General features: G+C 41.9%; 1 protein-coding gene across 1 annotated transcript in view; it reads left to right on the top strand.

Moving 5' to 3' along the window:
* Positions 1-12,729: 12,729 nt before the first annotated feature.
* HS6ST1 (heparan sulfate 6-O-sulfotransferase 1) overlaps positions 12,730-25,739 on the top strand; it is a 192,565-nt gene continuing 179,555 nt past the window's right edge. Inside the window, exon 1 of the mRNA XM_064720850.1 lies at positions 12,730-13,684. Within this exon, the coding sequence (XP_064576920.1) occupies positions 13,167-13,684 (518 nt within the window). The 5' untranslated portion in view covers positions 12,730-13,166. The remainder of the gene's footprint in view (positions 13,685-25,739) is intronic.

Genomic DNA, 25,739 nt, shown 5'->3' with positions numbered 1-25,739 from the left:
TGAGGAACCTAAGCAGGGAGATAATGAAAGAGTATTTCGCCTTTCCCATTTTGACCTTGCCCTGAGAGCATTGTGCAGTTCAGCAGTGTAAAACAGCACCACAGAACAGCACGTCTGTGGTATTCTCATTCTCTGAAAAACCCCTACACCCTGGGTTTTTCTCCTGGGAAGCTGAAAAGCCTCAGAGAAAAGGAAAACAATTCTTATCTCATTTGCTTCTCCTGTGTTGTGCTCATGTGGAATGTGTTTGGAGATTGTTTACCCACAGGTGATTGTTCCATTGGATTCTGCTGTGAGTTGTTTTCACTCTTTGGCCAATCAGGGCCAAGCTGTGTCAGGGCTCTGGAGAGAGTCAGGAGTTTTCATTATTATCTTTTTAGTATTCTGTAAGTATCCTTTCTGTATTCTTTAGTATAGTATAGTATTTTTAAATATAATATAGTATCATAGAATAATAAATTAGCCTTCTGAGAACATGGAGTCAGTCAGTCTCATTCCTCCCTGCCACGGGGGTCCCTGCAAATACAACACACACCCTGCTGCAGTGGCTGCTGCCAGAGAGCACTCCGGGCAGCGTGCACACAAGCCCACCCTGACTGCTGCTCAGAGCTGCCCTTGCACAGCTCTTTGCAGTGCAGTTGCCACAAAAGCTGCTCTGAGCTCAAGCCAGAGGCACTCCATTTGTTAGGCTCCCACTGTGCCTGCATGATTGCCATTGAAGGTGGCATTTTTGTGGGAAAACTGATATTTTAGCAAAGAAACTACACCCATTTTGCTGATTTCCAGTTACTGGTGTGCTTTTACCTACCTTTTCTAGAGCTGAGCATCTTTTTCAGAGGTTGTATTGGCAAAGCCAACAGGCATTGGCAGTCCAGGGCTTACAGCTGTTGTTAGACAATAACCAGCAAAAGCTGTGGGAACAAAAACTTTCCATCTCTGCAGATCAGAATATCCAAACAAACACAGTCTGCTGATACATATTCATTTGCTGTATTGTTTCTACAATTTTGCAGGTGCAATTGTTGACTCTCTTGAAGCTATTTAAAGGAATTCTTGCCAGTCCAGTGGCAACAAATGCTAGATAGAGGCTTGACCTTATCAGCAGGCAGCTGTTTGCTCCTTGAAGCTATGAAGAGGAAAGTCTAACCCCATTTTACTTGAGTTTCTGCAAAATCAGCACAAAATCTCTCCAGGATTGTCTCAAGTTGTAAGATGTGGTTTGGATGTTTGTAACTGTTATTCCTACTCCCATATCTTTGCCTGAGAGCCCCTAAATTTCAAAATTATAATAATTCAGACATAAGGAGTTTACATTTTCCATTTCAGGGGAGACTCCTGCCTTCCTTAGCAGACATCTGTCTTTTCAAAGTGAGACAAGGATTTATCTCCAGGAATGGTGGGGAATTTTTTCTAGTATATTTGCCCAGATTGTCAGAAGAACAATAATGAAGTGCCCATAACTTTTCTTGGTTTCTACTTTTCTTGGGATATTCAGATTCTTTTCATAAGTGGGAGTAAGGGATGCTGTAGTGACCAGCAGGATTTGTGCATTCCTGTAAGGGATGCCCTGGATTTGTACTCCCTTGTTACTGCTTTTGTTTCAATATAACATACATTTTCCCATTTCTCTATCACCCACAAATCTTCAACACCTTCCTTCCTACACCTTTTTCTCTGAAGAAATTGCCCCCTCTTAACCTAGCAGCAGGAGCAGAGGAAACTCTGAATTAAAATTCTCTAATTACTCAACTTGGCTTTTGCTTTTCAACAATAATTTTCCTGTTTAATAATGTAAGTATTTACATACAGGACACAACGGTCTTGAAATGATGCAATAGTTTAGCATTGATACAAAGCCCCAAATTCTGGTCTGTACTTCTTACAACAGAAGCTGTGTGTCATTCACAAAGTGAGGTTCTCCCCCAAAAGAAAGCACTTCCACAATCCCTTCCACAAGCTTACAGCATGTCTCCATTAGGTAGTAAATGACCACAGTAAGAATTTCAGAACAGTGCTTTGTGTGGACACTGCTCTAGAAAATCAGCTCTGCGTGTGTGTTGTACTAAAAGAACCTACATTACATTTGGAGCAAACTTATTATTCCAAAATAAATAATTTTCAATATAGAACAGTGTCCACTCGGGGAACTATTATAATACATTTCACTATATTGTGAGGCATAAACTAGAAAGAATAATAGCTTTATTTTAAACGATATCCAGCCTGTGTGAACTCATCTTTTTTCAGGCTATTTCCATTGTAAAAATAGTATTAAACAGTCTGTTTCTGTTCAGAGATTCTTATCTTAGTGTTCTCAAAAGCTGTTTTTCAAAAGGTTACCAACATGACAAATATGTGGATTTGTTTAATATTGTGGATGGAGAGAGAAATTTTTCCTTTTCCATTTCCTAGACAGTAGAGCTTTCCCTGGAGTTTGTTCTGTGAAACAAACACTTGTGTCTGAGCCAGAGAACATGACCTCTCACCTCTGGCTTCAGTAAGCAGCCTTGTCACGAGACTTCTCATCAAACGTAGGAAACTAAGCCTGAGATGATCATTATTCTTATCAACAATGTCCCGTGCGCCCACAAATTCAGCCTTTTAACTAAAATCCACTTTTAACTAAGAATATTCCTCTGACAGTTTTGCAAGCAAGAAGAAATATTTTTTCAGTTAGGGATAGCAACATTAGAGCCAGGTTTCATTCAGTACAGGCACATCAGCTCCACCTGAGGAGAGGGCAGAGACAAGGATTTTGTATTTTTTTCAAAAAATACAAAATACATGTGACAACGCTTCAGCAAGGTAGCTAATTGCTGATAAATAAAACTTTGCCAACTTGGAGGAAAAAAGAAGACAAAAAATAGTCCGATTAAAAGAAAAGAGCACAGTGATATTAAAACTTCAAGTGTTTTAAATGTGTAATAAATATATCAGAGGGAGAGATTAAAACTTCTGAAATTAAGGGAAAGGGAATAATTTATTAATTATTGATTATTAACAACTATGAATGATTATAATAATTATAATGCTTTATTCTATATTCTATATTCTATATTTTATACAATAAAATATGTTATTATTATAATTAGCTATAATTGTTATTATTACTAAAGGAATTGCTGTCTATTCATTTAGCTTCTTTCATTTTCTGTGATGCACATTTTAAGGGAAATAGGTTGCTGGGCTTTCTACAGCAGTGTGTGTGTGTGTGTTCTGTGTTGTTTTTTGAGAACATGCAAAATCTGTCAGGGCTGGCTGGTCTTCTTTAGGTCCTATTTTATTATCAGTGATAAAGAATCCTTGGAATTCCTCCTGTTTCCATTCAGCATCATCCAGTGGTTAGAATGTGGTACAGTGAAGAAGGTAACACTGCATCCTCCCAGGGAATGATGTGGAATTCTGGCTGTGAACAGTTGTTGACCAAAACCTCTCTGACAGAGGAGATACAAGGCAGGGGGTATTTTATTGCAGCAGACATAAATGGAAGTACCATCTGGATGAAGTGTAGTGACACAGAGAAGGAATCAGTTAGCTGAAATTGTCCATGCCTAGGAATGAAATCTAGGAAAAAATCAGCACAAGTTCAAACTTGTGTTGTTTTTGAACCATGGAGAGTTTTATGCTTACCTGGCTTGTGAGACTTGGTGACAGGGTATATGGGACTTCTGTGTTTACACTAAAGTTAAATAATACATTTCAGTGGGTTTCTTTAAAAGTTTAATTCTCTATTTCTGCTATGTATGGACTAGTAGGCTCAAATTTATTTGTTTTTTCCTCTTATTGTTTTTAAGAGTCCTTAATCCCAACTGGCTGTAATACCAGTGCACTTCATCCGTACATATTAAGCCAATTTCTAGGACCTCATATCAAAATTGAAGAGGCTGGCAAAGTCTGTGCCCCAACTATCAGTGACGCTCAGGATAGAAATCAAGAAAAAGAATTAAGAGATTCACATACTATGGATAATGCCTTAAGTAGATCAAGCTTAAAATGCATAAGCTCTCAGAGCAGAAACTGCTGGGTCCACATTTATTTTCCCTGTGTGTCCCCATATCAGGCTTAGTTGATGATCCCCTCTGGAGCTGGTCACTCCTTCATCTGGTGCAATTTTAAGTCAGCGCTAGGTATTGTTTGGGTCTTATCTCTGCCAAGTCACCCTGTGGCAAGGGTCAAAAAGGGACAGAAGTGCCACCCCGACAGAAGAGGCCAGAAAAAAAGGTGAAATTCAGTGTGGGAGAGCCGCCTGAGTGCTCTGCACGGGCCCCTCAGCTTTCGTTTCACGATCAAGAACGTGCTTGCCTTGTGCCATTTCAGCCTTTTCTCCCAATTTTCTTGTTGCTGTGGCCTAAAAATGAGTTCCTTTTGCAGTATTTTTCCCTTACTTATAAATGTTGTGGATTTCATTTTAGTCTTGTGATCTCAAGTATTGATTTGTAAGGACTGTTTTGATAAGATGCTGGTAATCACAACCCCTGTGATAAAAGCAACTGTGGAAAATCCCTTTTGCTCACATCATCAACAGATCTGGGAGTGCCCAGATCCATGGCTGGTGGGTGGGCAGCACTGCAGGAAAATTCCCCATCTCTTGGTTCTGGCTACACAGAGGCAGCTGGAATGTGAACTTCTTCCTGTTGCTTTGCCTCTGAAATAATTTCACAGTGCTTCAAATAGTGCAAAAATGAAGGGGAGAAGAGAGAAGGGGGCATTTTTTTCACTCTAAGGGATTTTTAGACTTGACTTTTATTTGGGGAGAAAGTATTCAAACACTCACTGGTAAACCCTACAGCTCCTCTGCTCCATTGCTTGTAGAAGCAACAGAATTGAAAGAGCTAATGCCGTGAACAAAAGGCAGAGGCTATGATAATTCACAGTTTAGCTTTGCCAGTGCACTTCTTTTTAAAAAATACATTAAACAATGCACTTCAAATTTCTTGCACTTTTCAGTTGATTGACTTCTGTCTAAAAGTCTCCTAAGAACTGAATCGTGCACATTTCCAGTTTAACTGCACATTGCTAAGCATAATTGCTATATAGCCAGTTTATTTTATAGCTTCCAGCTTATTCACTTCGTTACATAACTTCTTAATTTGAGGATTAAATGAGGAAGCGATTAGTCACTTTTTCCATGTAACTCCTTTCTCATGAACTTCAGCACTTCTGCTTTGTCTGTTCACTATTTATCAGCATGGAAGGATAAATGCAGGTTCTAATTATTTTTTTTTCCCCAGAGAATCACACAGATATGGAAAGTCAAAATTCTGTGAGCACATATGCATTAGAATTCAATTTCCTGCAGTTTTTTACAAAAAGGTTTTTTTACAAAAGGATTTTTTTTACAAAGATCAAGGAAATGATGGTATAAAACATTAAAACACAGTGCATGTGCTAACACGACATCTATATGTTTATGGAAGTCCCAATGGCAAAGAGACAAGGATCTTCCTTGTGCATTGCAGCATTTACTGAAAAGTGTAAAGATTAAACAAATTTATTCCCAATAATATTTAAATTAATATGTTTTATTAATTATAACTTATTCTACATATTAATTAGAAATTTTCTAATATATAGATTATATAGAGAAATATAAGCTATATATAGAAATATGTAGAAATACTCTATATATTAATTAGAAATTATTAATTTATTAATTTAGATTAATACTACACAAAAAACCCATGACAGCCAGCTGAGGCACAAGCCAGTCTTAAGTTTCAAGTCACTGCAGAAAGTTATTAAGTTGTCATACAGAAACTACTCCAGAAAAAAGAAAAAGAAATGTTGAGAATTTTTTTTTTTTAGAAAAAGGGATGTTGAGAATTTTTTTTTAATTTTAAGGTTTAAAATTATATGTGTAGTTTGGTTTATGTTGATTGATTGATTTATTTTTATGCTTTAGTTTCATATTGGGTGTTACTAGAGTAAGTTTTTTAATGTTATATAATTTATTTTTGATGTGTGTTGAGATAGTAGGTTAAATTTTAATTTTATGAATGAAAAACATTTTTTGTGGATACTGAAAAGATATTATTAAATGTAGATTGAACTAAAGAAGTACTGTTATACTAAAATGTTTGATTTTTGTATATAGCATGATAATGAGAGATATTTTTAATTAAAACCTGATTTTCTGACTGTAGCGATATAGCTTACACATGTGGAGAGAGCCAAAACCTTTGCAGTCTGTCTTCCACGATGGGAGCATCTTGGTGTTTCTGAACACATCCCGTTGGTGTCCCTGGCAGGAGCCAAGGATTTGTGTTCTGGGGGTTTGACAGAGCCAGGCTGAAAGGGCCCCACTTGTTCCCTGCTAACAGGCATGTCCCAGTGGACAGCTGCTGCACGAGGGAGACTCAGGGGAAGTGAAACCTTGTAGGAGCCAAGCTCCCTTCACATTTATTTAATACCCATGAAGGAATGGGGAATAATGCTAATAATATGCCACTGCCAAACAGGTCTGTCCTTTCCATCAAGCCCAGGCAGCAGCATCCTGCAGCTGTTGTGGTACAAGCAGGAAAAAAAGAGTGTGAATGGGGAACAGCTGGCACCTTGTGCCTCTTCTGTGGAGGCACAACCTCCTTCCTTTACAAGGATTAGTACCTTAGAAACTATATATTCTTCAGCTGCAGTCACAGCTTCCTGCTTGTACTTGTAGGCATTTGTGTGTCACTGTCACATTTTCAGGAAAAATCCTCTTTGCCCAGGATTTTGCTCCTCGGAAGCTGAGAAGCCACAGAGAAAAATGAAAACAATAATTATCTGATTGCTTCTCCTGTGTTTGCTGCTTTGGAAAGTGTTTGGAGATTGTTTACCAACAGGTGAATGTTTCATTGGTTTCATGTGAACTGTTTTAACTTAAACCAACTGTGTTGGTTCTCTGGAAGGAGTCACAAGTTTTTCATTAGTATCCTTCTAGCCTTCTGTCTGTATCCTTTCTGTATTATTTAGTATAGTTTAGTATACTATTTTTAATATAATATCATATCTTAAAATAATAAATTAGCCTTCTAAGAACATGGAGTCAGATGCGTCATTTCCTTCCAACGACAGGAGACACAGAAAATACAACATTAGTGCATTTGAGAGATCAGTTCAGGACTTTCCAATGTCATGCAGGCAAGCGTGGTATCTGCAGGCACTGCATGCAACAAATGTACATGTTGTGGTTTTAAGAAGCTCCACTGTTGCTTATCACACAAGCACTGATCTGCACATGAAGGCTTTTGCAGTGGGTCTGTTTCAATCAATTCCCTTTGCAAGAGAGAAAATACAATTATTAACTAACTGGCTCTGTCTTAGCAGTCATAAGCTAACATCCTGGAAAGTGACTGTCTTGGTTTGAACAGACAGGTGTCTCCTAAGGAAGGCAGGAGCCTCTCCTGAAATGGAAAATGTAAACCCCTTCCCTCTGAATTATTATAATTTTGAAATTAAGGGGCTCTCAGGCAAATATATGGGAGCAGGAATAACAGTTCTTTATTAGGAAAATCAAAAAAATACAAATTCAATACGACAAAAATAACCCATAAAAAACCACTGCCAGAGTTAGAGCAGTCCCTGCCCCCTGTGTGTCAGGGAGGTGTCCCAGCCCCATCCCATGGAGGCTCAGCCCTCCTGCAGTGCCAGCTGTGGCTCTGCTGCAGCAGGGATCCTGCACAAGGGGGGAGTTTTCCTCTGCAGCTCCAGGGCTGCTGCAGATGGGCCTAGGCTCCCTCTGGCCACGCAGGGCAGCAGAAAGCTGCTCCTCTGGCAATGCAGGGGGCAAAGGCTGCTGGGGTGTGCCAGGCTCAGATTGGATCCAGGTAGGAATGCTTGGCTCCTCCCCTGGGCGGGGCATCTCCCCATGGGATGCTGGGATTGGATCAGCCCTGCAGGGACACTCAGTGGCCATGGACAGCAGAGATCTCCTGGAGGGAGGGTTGGCTGGGGGAGAGATAAAGAAACAACTGTCCCATGGACAGCAGAGAACTGCCCCAGCTCTGACAGGTGGCAATGGAATACACACTTATCTTACGGCCCAGTACAGTGACATGTGTATAGATCCGTGGCAGCCACGTGAGAGGAGGGAGGAGGATTAGATCATAAATACTGTGAAGGTAGTTTGAAAAGACATTTGATCTCTGTAGCTGATGAAGTTCCTTCTTTTAGGACAGCTGCCAGTGCCTTCACTGCTTTGGCTTCTGCCAGGTTTTCCAAGACTGTCCCTCTCAAACGGCAAAACTTTCCAGTGGTCCCCAAAAGCAGTACAAAAGCCTGAAATCAGAACCAGGCTTGCTGAGACTAACAGATTTTGGCATCATTCAATACCTCCTTCCCTTAATTAAGTAGAGCTGTGCTGTACTCAGGGATCAGTGATCCCCTCACTGGCTGTGAGGAATCTCTCAGGTTGTGGCTAGCCTAGGAGTGGAATATTTATAGTGGAGTTTACAAACTGCTCCAGGTTTCCAACTAGGAGTACAATTATCACAGGAAAATGATGTGTGAGTGCTGCCACTCTATGCAAATGTGCAGGGCTGGTAAGTGCTACTGACACTGCAGCAGCAGTGGACAAGAAAACCAGTTTACATCAGAAAAACAAGGGTTCTGTACTTTGCTGGGGGTTTGAATGTTGATGTTACAGGTGAAGGGCTGCAGCCTGTGGTTTGTGACCCCTCACCATTCAGTCAGTATATTGTGTACATACATCAGCAGAGCAAATGAATATCACATGCCCACTCTTCCTAAAGGAGCTGGCTTATAAACCCAAACAGCTAAATTGAGGTAACAAGTGGTTTGTTTCAACCTGTTTGGGGTAATGGAGAGTTTATACTCCGGAAACAAAGTAAACACGAACTTCTTTTTTTTCCTTAAGAGTGAGTAGTAGAACTCTATTTAAGGGTAATACATTTCTTGAGGTATTTCTTTGGGTTTGCAAGTGTTAAAAGAGGACTTTTTTACAATGTTTTGATTAACTAAGTTATACTAGTTCACAGGAAATTATTGTATATTCTGAGTCAAGAAGGTGTTAGATTTTCCTTGCCTACTAAAGCCACTATTTATTTATCAAGCTTTGAGATGTGTATTTCATTGAGGTTGTGGTGGCAGAGGTGGTGTGTGGTACATGTTTCTTACTGTTGTTTTCTCAAGGCAGGTTTCCTGTGATAAGCCATACTCCAAAAATACCCAAGTTTGTCCTCCCCTCAGTGTTAACTCACATTTAAGTATTTTAATGGATTAGATTAGAATATTTTAGTAGATTTAACATAAATATTTAGGCATCCTATAGCCAGCAGCAAGCAATGATAAAATACTTTTCAACTGCCTGTTCAAAATTTGTGTCTATTTATTGTTATCTCTAAGATCTCTAATCCTTGTACCTGACTCCTAGCAAGGTTCTACCATGAATAAATCATGAGTGCTGGCTTACCTAGCTAGGAAAGCCAGGAAAGGGGCTGAGTGTAGACCAAGCTTAGGTAACTTAGGTAGTTACCTAAGCCTGACCTCATTCTGAATTAATTTGTAGTGATAATTCAAAGTTAGTTCCTTCACAAGCACAGGTAAGTGTGTACAAAAATACCTTTCAAATCTACCTGAAGGAACTCAGTCATGTGAAATTCACTGAAAATTATCAGCAGCCTATCCTCCAAGATCAACTGGATTCCTACAAAAGGGTCAAACATACTATTTCACTTTGCTTGTGCAAGAGGGTTCTGCTCAGTGTGGCACAGTTCTGGAGTGGAAGGATGCAAAGTATTAGATGGACACTAAAATGACAGAGAACTTTTTCAGTGGGCCATGGCGGGGGATCTTCTGTTTGCATTTGCCTAGGAGAATGTGGAGAGAAAATCTGAAATGCATCTCCTCTAGTCCACAGGTTAGAGAAAAAATCCAACTTTACCCCCAAAATGCATTTTCCATAAAAATTTAGATTGTAGGGATCTTGATGATTGCAGACTGTCAGTCTTACTGCTTCACAGGAAACTGAGCTTTGCTTCAGAGCTACTCAGACCTAGGGTGGTGAATTCCAGAGAAAATGTAGTAAAGCCTAGGGAGGTCTGGCCTGAGAGTGGAAGATTCAGCTTGGAAAGATGGAAAAATCACTAAATTCATGGTGGAGGTAAATTCAGAGGACAAACAGGGAGTTAGAGTATGGAACAGGAGGCAGCAGGAACAACTTGCATTTGTCAGATTTCTCATCTCTTTACATGGTTGTTTTCAATGCAGGAGCCAGGGAAAGTGTCAGCCTTCTTATTCTGACTTTACTCGGATCTTCTCTAAATTCTGCTAATCTAAATTAGCACTGATCTAAACCAGCACTGCCATGGTACCTGATGTGTAACTCCTCATGCAGTGAAAAACTATTCTATCATTTGTCTTCAGTGGAATTTTGAGTATAAGCAGAGATTAAGTATTTGCTTAAGTGATCATTTCAGGTGAGTCACACCTGTAAGATCCTTTAAAATACCAGCATTTCAGAGCAGCATATAGAATTATCAGGGAAGGATTCCAAAGCACTTCATAAAAATAAAAGCATTAGTAATTGTGTAAGTGTAAATCAGAAGGGTACAGGCCTTCCCTAATTTTCCAGCATGGTCCCCAACCCCCTACTTTTAGATGAAAGTGCTGCAGTAAAGAAAACAGCACATTTTCAGCCATAACTCTGTATTTTCCTTTGTGGTCTGTTTATCTTAGATGGATTGAGTTTTAGTATGTTATGTCACAAACTAACAGGCACTATATTTACCACAAATATAAATCTGTAATGAAATATCTCCATCTTTATAATTAACGAAAAGGTAAAAATATTGTATATGTTAAGAGTTTAAAACAATTCATTAACAATTGCTCATGTAACTGGAAATTAATGGCTGATTTCACCACAGTTCTGGCATTTTTAAATACTTACATGTTTAGAACTGTAGGCAAACACATGGCAATCAAAAAATCTGCTATGTGTTTTTTATGCTGCAATGTATAATGCAACCATGTATGTAAACATAATGTATTTCCCAAATCACAATATAAATTTCAAACCTGGAAATTAGGTTTGTGCTCTGCTTCTCGATGTAGCTGAACTCTGTGCATAAGAATGACATCATTGTTTTTGGAGCAACTAACCTACAAGAGAAGGGGAGAATCAGAAGCAGACTTTTAAGAGGAAAATATCAAACAGAATGAATGGTTTGAACACAACATATGATGCTTTTGGGTCCTATAAACATTTTATTGTTACTTGTTTGGGAAGAACTGCATAACTCACTGGGGCTCCATAACTTGTGAGTAATGCAGCCATCTCAAAATGTAGCAGATTTATCTGTCAGGGTGTTCAAATGAAAATGCAGGATCTCATTTCCTCCTTGGCCATTATAAAATTGACCCAGTGTTTAACAATGACCCCTCGGCATGAATTCCTTTACATTTACATAAAGCATTTGGATTAAAATGTAACCTGATTTGGATTAAAATGTAACCTAAAACTTGCATTTAAAAAATGTAACCTGATGGAATATTTCAGTGCCAGAGAACTAAAATCTAACTGTAACTTCTATTTTTAAAAAGCACCAGAAATTTAAGGAAACTTTCTCCGACAGCAGTAATGACAGGAGAACAGTCCATTTCAGTCAGACTTTTTTTTTTTTTTCCTAGAAATTAACAATTGCCGCATAATTTATTCTGCACAAACAATAACTCGGGTCTCGATGAGGTGGCTGCATGACTGCCACTACATTTTAACCTCACTCTTTGCCATAGGGCCATGCTTCATCCTCCCTTTACCCTCAGAGAGACCCCAAATGGTGCTTTCCAGGGGTTCCCTGGGCATTTGGTGGCAGTGTCTTTGGTGGGGGGTCCTGCTCGCCCCTGGCCGCTCCGGTAAGGGATGCCCGGCTCCGGGCACACCGTGCGGGCTCTGCGGGTCCGCGCCGCTCCCATCCCGCAGCATCTTCAGCATCTTCCCCTGCCAAGCGCTGCCCTGCACAGGGGATCGCCCTAAGCCGGCTCCGTGCCGGGCACTTCTGGCGTTCCCAAGGCTTTGCTGCGTTTTGGGGGACTGAAGATGACAAACCAACCCTGCAGCAGCCCCGCTGCCGGATGGAGTCCGCCTGACCGAGCAGCACAAAGCATTTCGCTGGGAAAGTTTGCTATAAATAACACCCCCGCCGATTTTCGCCTCAGCTTCACCTAGTAGTATTATTCTTATTATTCACACATTCTGTGGCTGATGGTGTGTCCAGGCTTCTTCCAGCTCACAGCCACCATCACCCCGTGTGTGGCCGGAGCATTTTCCTCTTCCATCCAGTCGCGACATCGCAACCAGCGGCTTGCGGTGGCCCTTGTGGCGGGAGCAGACCCGCGGCAAGCCCCACTCCTAATCCCATGCAAATTGCCTCAAAGCGGGAGCACAAACCAAGCCCCGGAGGAGCGCCAGCTCCGCTTCTCGGGATTCATTTTAAGGCGGCACATAAAGAGCCGAGTGCTTCGGGGAGGCGCAGCCCAAGGGGTCCGCAGTGCTGGGGATCTCGGGCGCGGGGAGGGTGCCCGGAGCGGGGCCGCGGAGCGGGCTGGGGCTGGGGCCGGGGCTCGGGCGGGGCCGCCGCCGGTCGGAGCGTGGCCGCGGGCGCGGGGCGGCGCGGGCGGCGCTGTGCATGCCGGGCGGGGCGGCGCGGCCAGGAAGCGCTCGCTGCCGGCCCAGCCAAGCCGAGCTGAGAGGAGCCCAGCCGAGCCGAGCCCGGGCGCAGCCGGCGGCGGGGGCGGGCACAGCCACGCCGGTGCCGCGGGGGCTGGGGCACGGCGGAGGCAGCGCCGGAATGGGGGTGGCTTCCTGAAGCGCGGGGAAGGGAGGGCAGGCGGGAGGAGGCTGGTTCTTGCCTTTCAGTGCCTCTCCGCCCCCCTCCTGCCCCTCTCTCTGTCTCTCTCTCTCGCAAGTTTGCCGCTGTGCCGCTGCGCCTCCGGAGCGGCTGGCTGCGGGCTGCCCCTGCCCCGCTCCCGGCGCTGCCTGCGGCGGGGCGGGCGGGCACGGCGGCGAGCCGAGGCGACCCAGGCAGCGGCCCCGCCGCCCCCGGGGAAGGCTTTGCTCCGGGGAGCAGCGGGGGGAGGCGGTTGGCACAGACGCTGAAGCTCCGCCGCCCACCCCCCGGCAGCGCCGCAGTCTGCCCAGCGCCGGCAGCCCCGGGAGATGGTGACACATGAAGCGTGCGGGAAGGACCATGGTTGAGAGGACCAGCAAGTTCTTGCTGATCGTGGCCGTCTCGGTGTGCTTCATGCTTATCCTGTACCAGTACGTGGGGCCAGGGCTGAGCCTGGGTTCCCCCAGCGGCCGCTCCTACTCGGAGGAGCTGGACCTCTTTCCCACGCCGGACCCGCACTACGTGAAGAAGTATTACTTCCCCGTGCGGGAGCTGGAACGGGAGCTCGCGTTCGACATGAAGGGCGAGGACGTGATCGTCTTTCTGCACATCCAGAAGACCGGCGGCACAACCTTCGGCCGCCACCTGGTGCAGAACGTGCGGCTGGAGGTGCCGTGCGACTGCCGGCCCGGGCAGAAGAAGTGCACCTGCTACCGGCCCAACCGCAGGGAGACCTGGCTCTTCTCTCGCTTCTCCACGGGCTGGAGCTGCGGGCTGCATGCCGACTGGACCGAGCTCACCAACTGCGTGCCTGGGGTGCTGGACCGCCGGGAGAGCGCCGCAGCCAAGACGCCCAGGTAGGCACCGGCCCTGGGCCGAGCCCTGCGCGCCGCGCTGCCCCCGCTCCCGCTGCCTCAGCCGCCCGGCCCTGCCCCTGCCGAGTCCCCTGCCGTGCGCTGCCGGCGTGCTGTGCCTCAACCTGCCCCGAGCCTTTCCTCGGCTGCTTCACCTGTCCTCCCCTCCCGTCCTCCAGGCTGTGCCCTGCGCCTTCCTCCTGCAAATTTCCTGCTCTTTGCCTCCCACGCACCTCGCACGCTGCGCTCTCAAGCCCGTGGTCTGCTCCGGCAGCCTCTGTGCACCCTTCACCGGGAGCATCTTTGTGCTGGTTACTCTCTGTTTTTGACGTTTAGCCTTTACCTCAGACATCACTTGCCACCTTTTATGAACCCTTTATACCCCACCCTTAGTCTCAAGCTTGTCTTTGTAATCAGCTTTGCCCCGACCCTTTTCCTCCAGCTGAAATTGTTCTCCAGTGTTGCCGAGGAGAGGCACGCGAGCCCAGCAGTGCTCATGCTTCCCTCCTCGGTTAACTCCCCACAGTCTGCACACAGTTTTTTGCACATTGCAGAAAACACTCCTTAAACCCCCTTTTTATGTTCCTTGCTGTTGATCTCCATGGCAGAGTGAATTGGGGAAAGCAGCTACCCTGTACTTGTTCCTTGAGTGTCCTTCCTATGTGCCCTAGGAGAGAGGGAGAGCCATCCTAAAGCATCCTCGGTGCATCCGTGTGGAGCACCCGGTCTGTTTCTGCCCTGTTAGCCCATTATTCCTCTGCCTTGGTCTCGTCATGAATTATGAGCTTATAAGAGGAATTTTCTGTTTGAAGCATTATAGTAAAGACAGTGGTGTATATGAAGATCTCCAAAAGATTGTGTTATTTTAGCTCAATATACTGCTGCCTTTCATTTCACAGACAGTTTTTAAAATGATCACTATTTTTAAAAATTATCGCTATTTTAGGAACTATGCACGTTCCTCTGACGTGTTCGTCCTTCTGCTACAACACTTTGTAATCTGTTTGCCTTAAAGTTTCATTCAAGATCTTATGCTAATATTTGCTTATGCCATATACTTTATTTCTAGATGTCTTGTTAATATCATACATTTTATAAGTGGCCTTTTAGGAAGCACATTTGGGCATCATATCTATGTTTTCCCTGTGTTTTTTTAGAGCAATTCTTAATGATATTTCTTCCCTTGGAGCTGTGTGCAATTGCTGGGTTCTTTATTGTCTCTGTCATGGTTGCTGCTGTTTTCAGCCTGTTTCAGTGTTAGTCATCCAAGTATACTCAGACTGCTGTGTGCTGCCTGACCCAGCAAACTGAAGTATATAACTGAAGGGTTGAGGCTTTCCTGTGCCCTCTTATTAATAAGGTATTTGAGAACACCTCGGAGTAAAATATCCTTTGCCCATCTAGGTTGCTGCTGAGATTTTTGGGAAGTGTGGTTAGGAAAAATGTGCAAAGTTCAAACCTGATTTTAAAAAAGAAACAAAAATTACCCGTTTTGTGAACCTTGGCACTTGCCTAGCAAACCATTAACCTTATATAAAGACCTGTGTGGGTTTATGAATTGTCTCACAGCCTTGTGTGCTTCCACTGGCAGTTTTGTATGAAAATCTGTTACGTGTTTGGTACTCAACTTTATTCAGCAGCTGGATTTTTTGTACAGGTACTTGAAAAAAGGGCATGTCAGGTTGTGAGGTAGCAATTAAATTCCTTACAGCAACTTGTAGGAAGTTGAGAATCAAAAGTCTGTTGCTTTATCTCACATGCTTGTAAATAAGATTTTCCTTGCCATTTAATTTGGGACATCAGGAACTGTATGCTTCTACATGCTTCTTAATTGTCTTGAATTTTGGATGTGCAGGAACAATCATTGATCCTGTCCCATTCCCTCATGTCTCTGCAAATCAAGAAATAGTTGTGCCCAGTGTTGTTTCTTGACTTCCTTTAAATCTGAGTTAGAACTTCTTTTCCAGGAGTTCAAGGACTGTGATGTGGAAGCTTTAGATAATCTATGGTTTATCAGCTTGGACTGTTAAATGAAACAAAATTTATGGTCATTGTATCCTGGGGATGGTTTTAGTGCAGCCAGCTGATGGCTATTTTAATAATACTGTCCTAGGATCTGTTGTACTGCAGTCCAGTTCAGCTGACACCTTATCCAAAATGTGGTTTATTTCACGCCTAAGAAAAGTGCAAATAAGAGACAGGCAGTGCTTGTTTAAAATAAATATTTGATGGGTTTTCTTTATTAAAATACAGATAGTCTTGTATTATGTCCATTACAGTAAGAGCAGTATCACTTTGTTTGTCCGTTGTGAGTGTTGGATCTCTTATGTTGAAACGGGATATCTTTTTAGGAAAGGTGTATGCTCGAGAGGCTCCTGTTTTCTAATGGAACTGAACTATGAACATATCTCTCTCAAAGGAAACAGAAAAAGGAGCAGCAAACAACCATTCTGTCAGATTCTAATATTATCTAGTCTGGATTTTGGAGTGTAGTCTTCAAATTCAGCTTTTAAGCTAATGTATTGGCTTCTGCATTTGCTGCTTAATACAGAGTTTAAACCTTTGCTCTTCCAAATATATGTTTGTCCCCAAAAACAAAACAGCTGACTTGTGATTACAAATAATTCTGCCTTCTAGTGAATGCTGGAAAGCATGAAGGTCACTCAGTATTGCCCACATGCACAAATCATGAGGTTCAAGCTGTTCCCTCTGTAAGGAATGCAGTTTTGTTGCTGTCCAGTGCCCTATTGCACTGCATTCCATAACCTGGGCATGGAACATAAATTTGCAATGCAATTCAGCTTTCTTCATTGTTCAGTTGTTCTGTGTCAGACTTAATGATTAGGAGCCCTAGATTGCCAAAGGCTGCATTTTTTTCTCTCTTTCTTTCTTTTTTGTGCATTGATGCAGTGTCAGGGATGGGTGTGTTAGCTCTAATGGGTCAGCACTCCAAAAAAGTGCTGGTTCTCACCCCCTTCCCACCCCCTCCTGGTGACTTGCCTGGTTTGTATTCAAAAGGCTTCTGGACTTGTTGAAGCAAATGTTATGTTTTATACACAGCCAGTGAAAGAAAGATTGATTTGTTTGGGGGTTGTAAAACTTGGGACTCGAAGGAACTCTGAAGTTGGCTGTGCTTATCAGTTAAGTCACTTAGCTGCTGTTCCCTTCATGGCTTTAGTAGAGGGCAAATTCCAAGATTTGGGGAATGGAGGCCTCATTATTCCTTGTGCTGTGCTGTTGGGCATAAATAGCAGTTGCAAAAGATTCTTTTTAAAAAGAAGCAAAATTAGAATGCGTGCCTTGAGTCACCATGCTGATATTTCTGCAAGCAGAAACTCTGAACTGCTCCCTCCAATTTGTCACACTGAAAACTTCAGAGATCAAATCTCTTCAGTTGATTCTGGAAAAAAAACCAAAAAAAAACCCCATACTTATTTCTTTAATCTGACTTCCAGAATTAGAAAAATCTGTGAACTGACCCACTAGTGCCTTGTTTGCTCCCAAAACAGGAGCACAGCCCTGGGTGTTCTGAACTTGTACTTGGAGGACACTTCATCAGTGAACTCGACTCTAATGTGCTGCAAAAGCAATAAAACAGATATATTACACCAAAGGAATTCTGTGTGTTTCCCCACTTTCCTATTCCCCCCCAAAAAACCCTGAACAAACCCCAGACAACCCAGGTTTTGTTGCTGTCCTGTTGGTTTCTGCTGCCTGGTGAAAACAAGAGCATCGGAGCTGGTGTTTTCCTGGAGCTGCATTATTCACATGGAAAGGATTCAAGGCACACAGCTCCTCCAAAACTGCATTTCTGGAAGCTCCCTGTTGCTGGGGAGAGCCCTTGGAGCTGGTGGAGTGTTGGTTGGGCATGGCTGGCTCTGTGCTCCCCCAGCTCATTTTTTAATTTGTTATTTTTTTAATGAGCTGCCTCAAGAAATGAGCTTAGCCTTGGCTTTTTGTATGGGTTTCTGTGCTAGTCTGTCATAGGAGTTCTGTTTCTGAGTTCATCTGTGGACAAAAATAACTAAAGTGTGTGCGTGCTTCTGATTTCAGTATTTTTTTCTCAAGGTTTCATATGAGTAGGAAGAAAAAAAATTGTAATCCACAGACTTTTATGTAAGAAATGCATGGCAGGTCAGTAAAACCTACTGTTATGCAAATCACTCTCTGATTAGCTATTTACAGCTTATGTTTTGGTTTTTTTTTTTTTTTTTTTTTTTTTTTTTAAGAAACAATAAACAGGGCTCAGCAGTTTGTTAGTTTGATTTTTCTGAAGTGTGAACTTTCACAGCTTCCAACTACATATCTGTCCCACTGCAGGGATCTGTTCTTGATGAGGTTTTTATTATATGTGTGCTTGTGAGCTGCAAAAACACATTGTCAAGAAACCAACTGTTTGAGAGTGAAAAGCCTTACCAAATCATTTTTATAATATTAGTACTTTTTAAAAGCTTGGGCTTGTCATTCTTTTAGGATCTGTGTGTGTTGGGAGTTGAGTAATACCTGTCTGCAGGGAGCAAGGGGCATTTTTCTCCACTCACCAGTTCAACTCAGATTTGTTTGTCATAAAGACTAGTGGAGAAATATCAATATAAAGCTATTTTCAGCAGCCTGGTTCATTTCTCAAGCCTCTTATCACATAGAATATTTTAAATCCTCCTAGTCTGATAGGAAACTTTTTGCACCTGGTTGTGCTCACCCAAAAAGCCAGGCTGGTCTTTCACAGCCAAACAATTCTAAAGGGCCAAGTAGTTTTGTAGTGAAAATCTTTAAATTTGACACAGTTACCAAAAAATTGGAACTCTTCAAATAGCTGCCTTGTGTTTGAAGTACTGTATTTATCTAAGCTTGAGACTTTTGGCCGGTATGTCAGGTTTAATTACTCTTACTGGGTTTTTGTTGCTGTTGTTGACAAAGCAAAAGGATGTGTGTGTTTGTCCTGACCTGATTTTTCAAAATGAGACATTTGGCAGTTTTTCATTAATCTTTCAACAAAAGTTGCATCATAACATAGTAATTTTGGTTTTTTGTTTAGAAGTTTGCAAACACTCTTTGCCTAAACGTCAGATTTTGCCTTTTTCTGGTTATCATTTCCTGCTCTCTAAATAAAAGTGTACAGTATTTGGAAGCAACCCTTGGATAATTTTTTCTGTTGTTTTTCTCATTTTTTCTCATTTGTTTATTTTATTTTATTTTTTTTTACAATTTTGAAATAATTACTTTAGAAGAGCTGGCTTGAACTTTATTAACAACTGAACTGGATGGTTTGCTAGATACTCTCATTATGAGGAGAGTCATTAAGGACTGTAGATGGACATGGGTTCCACCATGCTAGCACAGGCATTTTTGGGGGGTTAATTACTCAGCTATTAGAGTTTGGAACATTTTGTGTGACCCTTCTTGGCCGCAGCAATGCCAAGCCCAGTTTTCCGGGCTCTGCAGAAGACTCCTGGTTTCTCAGTGTGAGATGGAGGACACTCATCAAGAAATAAAAACCCAGTATGATCTCCAGCAACGCCCTTGTGTCAGCTTTATGCTTCATAGGAAGAAATCTGTGATGGAGGGAATTTGGATTTCACTAGTGCTGTAGAAGCTTTAGGTAAAAAACAGCATGAAGAATTTGATTTTGCCTGGTGGAACAGCTCCAGAATTACCTGGTGTGACTGGGGAGGGGAGTGTGGTGAGGACTCTTCCCTGCAGGAGGCTGGGGTTGGATATCTTGAGTTGGATATGAGAATGTGAGCTGGACGAGGTCATGTTACCCTGGGAGAAAGCACTGCTAGAGAGGATGAAGTTACAGCTGGAGATGATTGCAATGCTGCCCTCTCCCTGGGCCTCTGCTCCTTCTAGGAAGGAGAGTAATTCACGAAAATAATTCAGGATATGCAGGGCTGGAGTTGTTTAAGAAAACTTCCTCATGAGTTCATTTCATAGGTGAGATTGATGTGCCTTACCTGAGTCATGTTTGTGCACCGTGCCCACACTTCTGGCTGGCTCCAGAGTCCTTGGTGACTCCTTGCCAGGATGTTCCTACCCCAGATGTTACTCACGACAAGGTACAGCAGAGCTCCAGAAAAATCAAGATAAAGCTAATCAAGAGGGGTTGTGGCTGTGCTCTTCTAGTGACTTTGACCCAGAGGCAAAGAGTAATGAGAGAACACACCTGATTTTAAATTTGCTTAGAAACACCTGTCTAACCAAACCCATGACATCCATTCAGAGTCTCCCTGCTGTCTTGTAGAGATGATGCCTTTTGTAAATCTTGGGAAGTGGGAAAGCAGCATGGACAATTGCCTTCAGCCAGTCAGAGAACCAAAATCTCTCGTTTATGTCTCTTTTATTTTAAACTTCCAATTATTTGGAAGCAATTTTACAAAATTTGTGGTAGTAATGCTTTAAATAGGTAATATTTTGTCAGTGAACACTTGGGATTGTGCTTGCTTTAGAAAGCCACAGTGACATAGTCTAACTCCACAAAGCTTGTTTATGCTTTTATTTCCACCAAGTACAAGAACAGAGAGGAATTTTCTGTTATTGACTGAAATTGCCAGTCTTTAATTTGTCAATCCTTGCCAAGCAAAGATGAAGCATTGTTGCAGTGTGTGTGTGCAGTTTATTTTCAATAAAGCATGGTCTTTAATTCCTAGTATTCACAATTGTGATAGCGACCGAGTCAAGATTTTTTGATGAAATTTCACTTGCTGTGGACAGAAGGGAATGATATTTATACATCAGAAGCAAAGACCTTCATAAACTGAATTGTTACTGTGTTTGGAGAATAAACAAAGTACTACAGGAAGAACACAGAGCTGAAGTAGCCCATTAGAAATTTGCTTGTTTTGCCAGTGATGGTTGACCTTAAAAGTGAACAAACAAGCAAAAAACCCCCCACTCTCTGCTTGTTGTAAAGGAGTTGAAATAGAATGATGAGGAAATATACCCACTTAAGGCCACAGAGCTTCTGTAATCACTGTTTGATGTAGTTCTGTTCCCCCTTCTGTTTCCGTAACAGAGCACTCTGCAGGAAATGCAGGCTTGAGAATGTCTCTGAAGAGTCCTTTGGACATGATTGTCACAAAAAAGGCACAAAGAGTCTGCACCTCCCCCATGCTGTAGCAGTCAGGTCTGAGATGTGAGGAGGATGCTCCATAAGGTCCCCTGTGCTGCTGCCAAAGGAGGAGCCGTTTCCCTGTGCATGTCTGCTGGAGCCTGGCATCTCTTGGGGGTGGGAAAAGGGTTTGCAGGAAATGTCCACACAGGGAGAGCTCATCAGGTGAAAAACATAATAGGGTTTAGTTAAATTTCTGCATTTATTAAATGGTGTCAGTCTGTGTCATTTCCGTGCTTAGTAGTACAGTAGTAGAAGACGCTGTTCTGAATTGTGAGAAATGGGTTTGTAAAGTCATAGTAGTACTGTGTAGTAAAAGCTAATAAGCTGGAAAACATTTATAAGGTATTGTAACCAAGAAGTAAGTTAGCTTCTGATAGTATGGCTCTCCATATAATGGGAGTATCTAGCAAACCATCTCTTATGTCTCACTCTTCATCGAGACAGATAATAGAATAAAATCTTTTATAACACGTCTCAGTTACCCTGTCTCTATAAAAACTAAAACCAACACTGGATGTCTTTCATCCCTACAAACAGCTGAATAAGGCTAAGGATATGCAATATTCAGGGGCATCTCTTTTTCAGTGGTGTGTCCAGAAAGGGTTAAGAAGGTCCCCTTGTCCACCTTTAGCTGTAACCTGAACTTTTTAGCACTAGTAATTATATCCTAGCAGTTCTAATTATAGTATTCTTTCACCCGTGCATCTCAAAGCCTCTTAAAAATTTATAGTAAATAGCACCTGGTGTTATATTAATTTTAGACTTCAGGTCTGTGCCTTCATTTCCACCTAAAGACTCTTCAGGGGTCTGTCTTAAAGCTGGCCTTGGCCATAAATCTCAGATTTTCATGTTAGTGTACAGACCTTCCTGCTCAGTCACTTGGGGTCACTTTGCTTCACTTGTTGTTAACTGCTTGGCTCTGTTTTTACCTTCCTTCCAGCCTTTTAGTGGTAAATTCTACACTTTAACTCACCGATGTTTTTCTAGAGGAAATATTTCAGAATTTCCTGCCAATTTAAACAAGAAAACAGTTATTTGCAATTAACTTTTTATGGTCTGACTTGTGTTTTATTTCATAACTAATCTCCATCCTATTAAGCAGAGATTCTTTGATTACACCTCACTGCAGATTGAAATACTGTGATCACTTTTATGGAGCTGTTCTATATAAGGGGGAAACCTCAGAGCTTCCTGAGCAGCCTTTGCATTTTTGTTTTTAAAACAGACCAAATTTCCTTTTGCTTAATCTTAAGTACTAACAAGGTGATTTGAGATTTTTCTGCCAAATAGAATCACTTAGAGTTTGAAAATGCATGGTGACTTGACGCTAATTTCAGATCTATTGAAAGGGACCTTGCTTCTGGACAAGTGCTAAAGATTTTAAAGTGCTGCTTCTTCCATATGTTGGAGTTACTCTACATGTTAGCCTTAGTTCTAGTGTTAATTATACACACTTTGAAGATTTTGTGAAAATCTTCGCACTGGTCATCCTTTTTTTTTTTTAAATAGAAAAGTGTGGCTTGTATTTTTTCCTCTCAACTGTCTGAGAAAATTTAAACATCCAAGCAAATACTGTAAGAACAGAATCGACTTTTTTGTTTAAACTAACCGCTCTTGCTGCCGTGACCCTCTTGCTCTCAGTAAAGATTTTAGTTCGGATACCTGTGACCCTATATCAAAGCATCAGGATAAAAATCAATGCCTCACAGCTAAGACAAACAGCAGCAGCATGCTGACTCACCAATTTCCTGACAGGTTTTGCTTTCCTGCTGGAGCTAGACAAAAGTACAAGCAGAACAGGAATCACTGAGTATAACCATAATCAGTAAACCATCCTTCTGTTAACATGGCTTAAATCACAAAAGGCAGGATTACCTTCTTCTCTTCTCTGCCTCTTTCTCTTCTCTTGCCACCTGTGCCTTTTTTTAGGCCTTTGAAAGAGAAAAGACAGATGTGAAGTGCGTAGCTGTGCAAGGAGGAGGATGGAACAGATTTATTCTGGCTGCTGAAGTGAGAGCAGGAGGGGTCATTTAAATTAAACCCCCCATTAAGGAGAATACTTCATCCACGGTGTACTGCACAGAAAAGAGGTACACAAATGCAGTATGACACGAAATGAACGATACTCACACGCTGAGATGTTTAAGGTAAAAAAGGTACATTTCTTTTTGGACTTGGATATTTATAGAATTTTAAAAGTGATTTTAAATTAAAAAATAAAACTGCTACTTCTCTAATTACACTAGTTAAACTAATAGTTCATCAATTCTCCTTTAAAAAGAAATACCAAACCATCATTATCTACATTAAAAATGCATTAAAAATCCCCTTACAAAATGTAAACATCAAAAAGCTTAGAAAAACTTTAAAAGAACAGGGTGACAATATACAAATGCAAAAGGAGCCCTTTCAGGTAAGGAAATGCCTTGGCATCTCATCTCCTCTGGGAGGGTAAAACTGGAACTTCTTGTTCTGAGCACCTGAGAGAAGATTCCCTCATTGGTTATACTCCTCTGGCTGCTGTTATTATTTGCACCATATCCAAAATAAATAATCTGAAGTATTTTTTTTCTCCACTGAAGTTTGCTTTGGTCTATTTGGCTGGGTTCACAAATGTGTTTAAAAAGGACACCATCTTTCTGTGTGTGCATAACCTGACTCCAGTGGAGCCTCAGACCTGGCCAAAGGCACTGTGGTGCGATCCTGTATTTTTAACAACCAGATTGTGTTACACATATCATGTCTCTGGCTGCTGCTACCGGTGGCTTTGATTTTGAAATGTAATATTACGCTGAATGCTAATGACTCAATATTGCCCTTCATTATTAAAGCCATTATTTGGGCCCAGCATTTAATCCTGCACTTTTTCTTGTACTTTGCAAATTGGCTTTTTCTGAGCAATGTGTTATTTCTTTATAATACCTGAGCAATTTTATTTTCCATTCCTTGAACTAATCCTTTCTTTCAGGTTGCCATCATCTTGTACCTTGATTGATTCAATCTATGTTTCTGAGCTTGATAAATTAAGTTTCTTTCCCTTTAGAGATCTCTTACTGCTTAACCCTTCTCACTCTCATAAGTTACCAGATTTTTCCCTGGGGGGGCTCTTTTTGTTCTGATTTCTGAAGAGCCCCCTTTGTAATGGGGCAGAAAATTTTTGTCAAACAAAATATGTGCCAACATCAGAAACAACTTTTAATCAGTCAAATTCAATGCAAATTCAATACACTTAAATTTTTTTGGTGAGGTACTACTGCATTCTAACACTGTTCAGAAGGGGTTGTTTTCATGACTTTGACTAAATTGGATGAAGCTGACACCTGTTTATGGAGGCAGTCATACATAGCACACACATACCTTGTAGAAACTCCAAAGTAGCCAATTGCTATTTTCAGCAGTTCCACTCCACAGTTCCCAGTTTTCAACCCTGACTCTTCAGAATTCACTCAGGCTCCAGGCAGACAGTGTGCCAGCAGTTTATATAAGCTTCATTTTCTGTTTTTGAGAAAAAATGACACTCCAAATATTGAAATGGTGACACAAAAACCACTGAATGATACATGAGTTGGAATTTTAAAAATAACCCTGTTGTTGACTGTTTCTATTAACACAGGGCTGGCTGTAGGTGATCCCCTGTGTGTGACTTGGGGGTGCCAAGAAGGGACGGAAAGACAGCTGCCACAATTGTGTGAACTCTGGTTTGATTGTATGTCACGAGAACTGATGTGACTCCCACCAAAAAGGGATTTTCAGGGAGTTATTCAATGGCAGGAGGACCTATAGTTGACTTTTGGGTATAAAAGGAGCATCTGAAGTTTGCCATACAACAAAAAAAGAAGTAATAAGGGAATAAGAAGGAATCATACATAATTTGTGTTGACTAGGATTTTCAGGCTGTAGATGGTTTGTTAGTTTCAATAAACCTTTTGTTAAAATAACTATGAAGTTCTTTGTGAAGACAGTTTCAATTTCTTGCCTTTCTTTCCACCTAATTTCTTTGCTTTGGGATTTGCTGCCAAAACTGTGTCCAGTTCATTAAAGAAATAATATTGGACTACAGCATGCGAGAAAAATACTTGAAAAGTCTATTGTGAATCAATACATTTTGTGAGACAGCTAGCTTAGAGAATTTTCAAGACATTTGTCCTCCCTCACTTCTAAAACATATTTATTTTTTTTAGCTGCTACCTGCAAAGAATGTATTTTTTATTATGATGTAGACAGCTCTTTAGAAGAATAATTTGGCAGTTCTGTGTAACTTCCCGACTTTTTTTTCATAGTGTTAGCTGCCTTGAGATGACTGAAGAGGTCATGGATTTGCCTTCAGCTATTCTGAAGGTTTGCCATGCTGTGTGGCATGCTGCTTGTAGCAGCTGCTCTTAACAGCAGTGCATGAAAAAGAGAGGTGTCTTTCCCTGAAAATGCAGTCAGAAATCAAGATTAGTGCCTGGAAATGGATCAGCTTGTGGTGGCTGTGATGCAGAAGTTTTCCATCTTCCTTTGGGAAGGAATTTTGTTTGGAACTTCTGGGAAGCAGGTTCCTGTGTGATCAGCATTGTGGTCTTCCTTGGACATCCCTTTCTCAGAAACATTGCTGAAGGTTTTTCTGCACTATGCTTAAGCCACCGCAGTTCTTATCTAGGTGTTAACCTGCCTAAGACAGCAGCTTCTGGGAAGAGATATTCCCCTAGTTGGCTGAAGTGTTTGCACAGTGCTGTAACAGAAGCTGTCAGCAGCAGCAATGCAATTGTTTTGTCTGAACGTTTGAAATGGGCTGATGGAAACAGTTGTGCTTAATAAGATTGCACTGGCTGGAAAGCAAACAGGAAATCATCCATCCCATTTCCATCCCAGCAGAAGGCCCAGCCAGGGCTGTGGAAGCTGGACGTTACAGAAGCTGGATGTCTGCCCAGGTTAATTTGTTCTTCAGGGAAGTGAGCAGAGACT

This window comes from Zonotrichia leucophrys, chromosome 9 (assembly GCF_028769735.1).
Source record: "Zonotrichia leucophrys gambelii isolate GWCS_2022_RI chromosome 9, RI_Zleu_2.0, whole genome shotgun sequence".
Classification (NCBI taxonomy): Eukaryota; Metazoa; Chordata; class Aves; order Passeriformes; family Passerellidae; genus Zonotrichia; species Zonotrichia leucophrys.
Note: the sequence above shows the minus strand (reverse complement) of the source record. Positions and strands in the feature narration are given on the sequence as shown.